Source organism: Sinocyclocheilus rhinocerous, unplaced genomic scaffold (assembly GCF_001515625.1).
Source record: "Sinocyclocheilus rhinocerous isolate Xijiao unplaced genomic scaffold, SAMN03320098_v1.1 scaffold1466, whole genome shotgun sequence".
Classification (NCBI taxonomy): Eukaryota; Metazoa; Chordata; class Actinopteri; order Cypriniformes; family Cyprinidae; genus Sinocyclocheilus; species Sinocyclocheilus rhinocerous.
The window spans coordinates 95,578-103,610 of record NW_015645541.1 but is presented as its reverse complement, the minus strand read 5'-3'; the positions used below and the strand labels follow the sequence as shown (position 1 = coordinate 103,610).

Here is an 8,033-nt window from a genome sequence, read left to right as displayed (position 1 = left end):
TTTGCTCCATTTGACTGAATCTGGGCAGAGAGTATATCCTTATACACTTCAGAATTCTTCTGGCTGCTTCTGTCTTCTGTCACGTCATCAATAAACACCAGTAACCCAGTGCCACTGGACATCATGCATGCTCATGCCATCACACTGCTCCACCATGTTTCACAGATGATGTTGTATGCTTTGGATCATGAGCTGTTCCAAGCCTTCTCCATACTTATTTCTTCCCATCATTCTGGTACAGGTTGATCTTAATTTCAGCCACCCAAAGAATGCTTTTCCAGAAGTGGTCTGGCTTTTTTAGATGTTTTTTGGCAAAGTCTAATCTGGCCTTGTTTGCACCTTGTGGTAAACCTTCTGTATTTGCTCTTGTGAAGTCTTCTCTTGATTGTAGACTTTAACAGTGTCACGCCTACCTCCTGGAGAGTGTTCTTCATTTGGCTGGATGATGTGAAATGTTTTTTCTTTACCATGGAGAGGATCATCCGATTATCAACCACTGTTGTTCTCCGTGGACGTCCAGGCCTTTTTATGTTGCTGAGCTCACCAGTGTGTTGTTTTTTTCTCAGAATGTACCAAACTGTTGATTTGACCACTCCTAATGTTCCTGCTATCTCTCTGATGGATTTGTTTTGATTTTGAAGCCAAACAATTGTCTGTTTAACTTCCATGGAGAGCTCCTTTGACCACATGATGTGGGTTCACAACAACAGCTTCCAAATGCAAATGGCACACTTAGAATCAACTCCAGAACTTTTACCTGCTCAATGGATGTAGAAATAATGAAGGAATAGCCCACGCCTGTCCATGAAACAGCTTTTAAGTCAATTGTCCAATTACTTATGGTCCCTTGAAAAAGGGGGAGGTGCATACGTATTAAAGAGCTGTAATTCCTTAAACTTTCCTCCAATTTTGATGAGAGGAACCTCAAATGAAAGCTCAGAGTGTGCACTTTAAGTCCATATTCATTATATAACTGTAACTTTAATATGTTTCGGTCAACAGCTTAAATAATAAAAAATGTGCCTGTGTCCAAATATCTATGGACCTAACTGTATCATACTTCATGGTGTGAACACATGTTCATGGTGTGTGTGTGTGTGTGTGTTCACTACTGTGTGTGTGCACTTGGATGTGTTAAATGCAGAGCACAAATTCCGAGTATGGGTCACCATACTTGGCCACACATCACTTCACTCACTTTTTTCACTTTCACTTTTTCTTTACCCTCAAAACAGTTCCCCATGGTTATCTAAAACATCGCTCTTGCAATGACATAGGTCTGCATAGTCTGGTGGCATAGGGTAGAGGTACCTCAAAGTAGTTTCCAGCTGAAAAAGGAAAGTATTGCAGTTCACGTTCTTCTGGGCCCCATGATTGGCAGAGAAGAGAGTTCCTGATAAGCATGCCAGATTTGATGTGCGAGTTCAGGTGCAGGGCAATGTTGCTTGATTGGCTACACCTCAGGTTAACAGTGAAACTTAAAAAGAGACAAAACAACATAATTAAAGGTGTCAATTAAAGGGCAAAACTGTACAAAATATAAGCTTTGTAACTACCTGTGAGGAAATAAGCTGATGTGCCCTTTGATTGTAATATGCTGCCCTGGAATGAGTCCTCTAAGTAAACTGCCCTTGTAGGGTATGCTCTGCAAAATGACACAGCATATGTAGTGAGTCATGTTTTCATTATATTAATATGAAAAAATAAATTATGCAAATTATTTTGTTGATCTCAGCTGAAGGGATGCTGAACTTACTAGGTCACCAGATTTTGAAAATACTGCCTGTGCAAAAGAAGAAAATATGTTATTGTTGAAATAAAGGTGAAAAGCATATTATTTACACTTTTAAATATCATAAAAAATGAACTAGCTATATACCAGTGAGAAGCTTGGACACACTTGACTGAATTAACAGTTTTCATAATCTTAAAATATACTTGAAAATTATGTAGACGAATATAAAAATGTGTATAGATATAATACTCTTTAAAGTTGGTCAGTGTGTGCAGAGCTATAGGCAAAGTGTGGCTATTGTGGAAAAGTTTTTTTTTTTTTTTACTGGTCTGGACAAAAATGATGGTACCCCTAGAAAAGATAAAAAAATTATTTGACCATAGGGACATGTTAAACTGTGTCCTGTAATTAGCATCACAAGTGTCTTCAAACTTGTGATCAGTCAGTCTGCCTATTTAAAGGGTGAAAAGTAGTCACTGTGCTGTTTGGTATTATGGTGTGCACCACACTGAACACCCATAGGAAAAATTTATTGCTCAGTGGTTGCTCTTCCTAAGCTCAGGAGATTTAGATGAGATTCTCAAATATCTCTCATTTTAGTATCAACAGCATTTCAGATGTTTCTCCTAAAATTCCTTAGGAGAAATAGAAGTAGACACAAATGAGTGTCTATATGTTTTTTCATTGCAATGGGGTTTTTCACCTTTAATGGTCAGGACAGTAGGAGTAGAGACAGGAAACAATTGGACAGGTGAGAAGTGAACAGGAGCAGGAAAATTACCTTTAGCTGGGATTCAAACCCATGCTGTCTGAGGTGCAGATGTGCCTTCATGTCGTTGTGCTGCCCACAAGGTTATGGCTCTGACAGAGGTTGCTCTACGCTCAGGATACTAAGGGGTAATTCTCTTATATGTCTCATTGAGATATCAGCTTTGTCTTAAGATGTCTTCAGTTTTATTTTAGAAGAAACGTTGTACTTTTACTAATATTGTAAATACTAAAACTATCATTTAAATAGCAATAAACATTTCAGAATATCAAGGGTTACTAGTTTAAATGTTTAAATGTATCTTGTAATGTTTAGCATTACAATTTTGTCGTGTACAGCCCATTTTTGCATTTATGTAAATATAGGTTATGGTTTCCTCTGTTAAATCATTGTGCAATAAAACACTGTCTACATAAAACAACTTCAAATATGACAATGCATGTATTGTCTTTGATTGGTGTGGACACATGACATTGAAGCTAACCATAGGGAAGAAAAATAAAATAAAGTGAGATCTCTTTAACATCTCAAATATTTCTCCTAGACAGAAATGACTTATGCATAATGTACATTAGCTCTATTGTTCACTGTGCTCAGATATTTCTCCTTAGCTAAAGACTCGAGAGTTCTCACATTTGTCTCCTCTAAATTTCAGAAGTGATCTCAATAACTTTACAAAGTGTGCACCAAGTCAAATGCCTCAATATGAGCTCAAACATTTCTACCATATAATATGTATTAATAATCATATTAGTTAATTAATAATCAAGACTGAGTCATCAGCCATTTATGTGCCTTTCAGCAAAGAAAGTTCCATGGTTACATTTTCTGTAGATCAGTTTTGATTAAGGCATCCACTATTTCCAACAACAAATTATGTGCCTAACTTTGGAGGACAAAAATGTGAGACCACCAGAGTCTCTAGCTAAGGATAAATATTTGAGCACAGTGTGTGATGTTGTTGAGATCTATTATAAAGCTTCAAAAGAGACAAATGTGAGAGTGTCTGTTGCTAAGGAGAAAAATCTGAGCACAGTGTGTGATGTTGTTGAGATCTCTTCTGAAACTTTAAAGGAGACAAATATGAGAGCAACAAAGTCTTTAGACTAGGAGAAATATCCGAGCACAGTGTGTGACGCGTTTGAGATCTTGTTTGAAACTTTGGAGGAGACAAATGTGAGACCGCCAGAGTCTCTAGCTAAAGAGAAATATCTGTGCACAATGTGGGATGTTGTTGAGATCTCTTTTAAAGCTTCAAAGGAGACCATTTTGAGAGTGTTAGAGTTTTTGTCTCAGGAGACAAGTTTGAGAAGAAGGAGACTCAAGCAAAAATCTCCATTCGATCTTAAAGTAACCTAATTTCTGTCTAGGAGAAATATTTGAGATGTTAAAGAGATCTCACTTTTGATTTTTCTTTCCTATGGGAATGACACAAAAGAGTTAAAGAAATCACTTGATTGCAGTGATTGCCTCAAAAGGTTGTGCAACAAAATATTAAGTTAACGGTACTATCATATCTGTCCAGGCCAGTTTCATTTTGTTTATGCTTCTGTTGAACCACAATTCAAAAGCAATGTCTGATTTTCATTAGTAAATTTTCAGTAAATTTGTATTTATTATTTCTATTGTCAGTTTCATGTTATTTCAGTGACCATGGTTTTTCTTTCTTTAATGGAAGGGTACCAACAATTTTGTCCACGTGTGTATATATATATATATATATATATATATATACTGTATATAATTTTGGTCTCTACATCATTCCCATACTTGATTTGTGCTATTTCACAGGTGATGACTATTATACTAACAATACATACCAACTAGTAGTGTATGTCACTTACTGAGTCAGGGATAAAGCCAATGGCATGCAGTTCTACTTTTCCAGAGACTGAAAATGTGTTGACCATCTCAAGAGGAATTCTGTGTTTGAACTCCAAAATGTGAACACCATTAACTGCTACCTACAAAAGTAAATGAGTCAAATTCCTGTCACTTGACAAATCAAAACTTTTTCTCTAAAAGTACAACAACTACTACTACTATTAATATGTGGGTTAAAATGCTTTAAACCAGACAGGCCGAGGGCTGTTAACCAGGTTTGTTGCTACCTGTGATGTGATGCTTTACACTCACTTTGAAAACATCACAAAGAACCAAGATTATGGTCTCAAAAGTTGCTCCTTGTTTAAAAGGCATAAGGTCAATATTTTCCTCTCTTCCCCAGTTTTCATGTTGTAATGAGTTGCACACGATCTGTGGAGAGCTGCTGAAGCGGGGATTGAAGTGAAAGGCAACGTCCGCCCGTGGCTTTGTGCTGCAGCCACATGTCAAATCGAACTGAAACCTATGAAGGCACATTGGGTATTGCACTGAAATAAATGATAGCCTATAGTAAAATAAAATGGCTTTAGCACTTAAGTGTCATTTTATTTACTTTTTTGTAGAATAAGAATTCTTTTGGAAACATTTAAAAGCATTTTTATATATGTTTTTTCTTAAAATATAGATTTATATTTATTATTATTAGCGTTGTTGTTACTATATAATATGTGGTTTTATGATAAAGGGACTTAATATACATCTAAAGGAAATTTTCAAACAATGGTACTCTACACTGCAGAAGTGCCCAGTCCTGTCCCTGGAGATCTACAGTGCCTTAAAAGAAGAAGAAGAAGAAAAAGAAGAAACAGTTTCACCCCTAAACAAATACAACTGATCCAGTTAATTAAGATATTCAGGAATGCTTGGCACGTGTGTTCAAGCATGGTTGGAACTGAACTCTATAAGAAGTTAGAACTCCAGGAATAGGATCTGGCAGCCCTGCTGCTATACAAAATCTCAAAGACAATAAAATAAATTTGCATGGTCTAAAAATTCCACCCACTTTGTTAAAATGTTGGCATGATCTAAGAAAAAAACAAACAAACATTTTCACATTCTAAAGGTTGTAGGTAGGGCACAATTTGCTGCTTGACTTACAGATGAAATTTTGCCAACAGCTCTGTTTTTACACATACAATACACATCTTTTATTCCCAGTGTGACTTTTATGTTATTTCCAACCAAACTATGGACTTCATCACCTGCCAGTATCATCCTAGCCACTGGATCCGTCTCATGGCAGAGAAGACTGGTGGTGTCCAGTGTGGAATATTCGTCACTGATATCAAGCTGCTTCACTCTCACAGTGCCTTGAATAAGCTAAATTTACTGTAGAATGATGAAATTAAAATTAAAATATAGGCTACAAATAACATTTTAAATGACTTCTGTTTTGGAATAAATAAAGCTGTATTTAATTTTCGCTCCAACTGCTACTAACTGCTACAGGCTGTAGCTTCAGTTCCCCTTCAGTAACTCACGCTGCGTTGAACGCATTTTTGGAACACGTTCCGTCTTATTTACTGTTGTTTGTAAAAACAGTGCACAATCACCTTTATATGGCGAGCTAAACAGACAGCACTTTAGTCCGTGTGTTCTTCTCTGCCCGCGCTAAACATTACCCCAGGTAGCCAGCGCACTCGGCTGTGTGCTGGCAGCGGCTCGCCAGAAGTGAGCCAGCTCTGGCCCAGTAATGCTTGCCAGATTTGGCTAGGCTTTGGATCTGCGGATCTGGCCCGATTCTGGTTGAGAAACGGCACATTTAGCCACATTCAGCACAACTATGGGTCATAAGTGTCAGTACCAAAAATGCCAACTCATTGTGTGAATATTTGGTCCCCACAATGGAGGTTAAACATGTACACACACAATCAATTAATTAGGCTGAATTACAAAATTGCAAGATTATTTTTTTTAAACAAAATGTTTTAGAGTTGTCAAGCTTTTTTTCAAATGTTATTTATTTAATTGCATTACTATTTTAATTAATATTTCTATTCATTTTTAGGCTGACCTCAAATGGACTTATAATTAAAAAAAATTTCCCTTCATTTAAATTACATGACACTTTCTGACTGTGTGTGTGTCACGAATCCGGTCCATGAACTTTCCATTTCATTGACTCTCGCACTACACACTGTTGCACATCACCCCGGACTACATTTCCCATCATGCATTGCACTGATTGCACTCAGCACGAATTGCACACACCTGTTTACACTGATTGCACCCAGCTGTTTCATATCACTTCCTCACTATTTAACACTCACTCTGTTCCCTTCCCTCTGCCGAGTATTGTTTCAGCGATTATCTTTCCCCAGATAGCTACTTTACGGAGCCCTAGTCATGATTTTAGCAAATGGCTGCAATATAACAAAGAGTGAAAAATTTAAGGGGGTCTGAATACTTTCCGTACCCACTGTATATATATATATACATATATATATATATATAGTAAATAAATAAATAATAATAATAATTCTGCTTTTTAATAACAAAGAATTACAATAAAAGTAAAACATTTAGGTCTGTGTATAGACCAGGGAAGAAAAAAAGTCATTTTCAAGTAGGCCTGAAATTACAATTATTTTCAAAAATTAAACTATTTATTCTTTTTTCTTTCTTTCTTTTTCAGATTGTCATCTGATTGTTGTAAGTGATCAGTCTAGCAGTCATCCTGCATCTTTGATTTGCCATGTTCAGTTTGTACAGATATATGTATTATCGGACTCATATTGAGTGATGCTTTTTTTCTTTTTCTTCCCTTTGTTTTTGTGTCACCCCAAAGGCTACACAGCACTGAGCGTCTTTGGCTTTGTAAGTATATATATTTTTAAGCTGACTGTCAAACACTTTCTCAATGTTTTTTTTATTTTATTATTATTATTTACACTCTAAAAAACACTGAGTTAAAAACAACCCAATTTGGGTTGTTATTAACCCAAGGGCTGGGTAAATATAGGACAGAACCCATCTTGGGTTAAATTTACCCAGCAAATTGGGTTGTTTATTTAACCCAGCATAATGTGTTGATTTAACCCAGCTAATGGGTTTATTCATTTTTACTATATTACTAGCTTATTTTTTTACTTCATACATTAAATAATGTTTACAGATTAACTTAAATTCTCTAAACCTTTCTAAAATACTCCACACAACCACTGGTTTGCATGATAACTTCCTTTATTTTCCTTTATTTATCATTTAAAGCATTGTTTATATCGTTTTTAACAGGCTATACATATTGCCTATATTTAAACTCGTTTAACAAACATTAGAAGAAAAATTCAACATTAAATAGAAGTAATTCACGTGTAATCGACCAGTCTCTGTTATTCTTTTTCCACCACTCTCACTTTAGAGAGTCGTTATGCTGAGACCTCCACTCTTAGAGTTCCGTACTTTGGCGGGTGAGCTAGTCTACGAGGCGAGCTTTGGGCCTGCCTGTAGAGCTTTGTAGCTCTGGGTTTGGCCACAGCGATTTCGCGGGGGCATGGATATTCCGCCTGCCAATGTCAAGTTCATTGTCGTTTTTTCATTCATGCTTCAGACACTGGTCACGCTGGAGGCATTCCCCTAGCGCCCTCTAGAGGAAGCAGCGTCTCGTTCCCTATTCTCAGGGAACCATGGTTACATGCGTAACCT

The 8,033-nt window shown here is 36.6% G+C and overlaps 1 protein-coding gene across 1 annotated transcript in view; it reads right to left on the bottom strand.

The window, feature by feature from the left end:
• Positions 1-8,033, bottom strand: part of lgals8b (galectin 8b) — a 72,514-nt gene that overhangs the window by 33,434 nt on the left and 31,047 nt on the right. The window contains exons 3-7 of the mRNA XM_016510129.1: positions 4,641-4,851; positions 4,349-4,468; positions 1,757-1,783; positions 1,557-1,645; positions 1,312-1,477 (exon numbers count right to left, since the gene is read on the bottom strand). Coding sequence (XP_016365615.1) covers positions 1,312-1,477; positions 1,557-1,645; positions 1,757-1,783; positions 4,349-4,468; positions 4,641-4,851 — 613 coding nt within the window. The remainder of the gene's footprint in view (positions 1-1,311; positions 1,478-1,556; positions 1,646-1,756; positions 1,784-4,348; positions 4,469-4,640; positions 4,852-8,033) is intronic.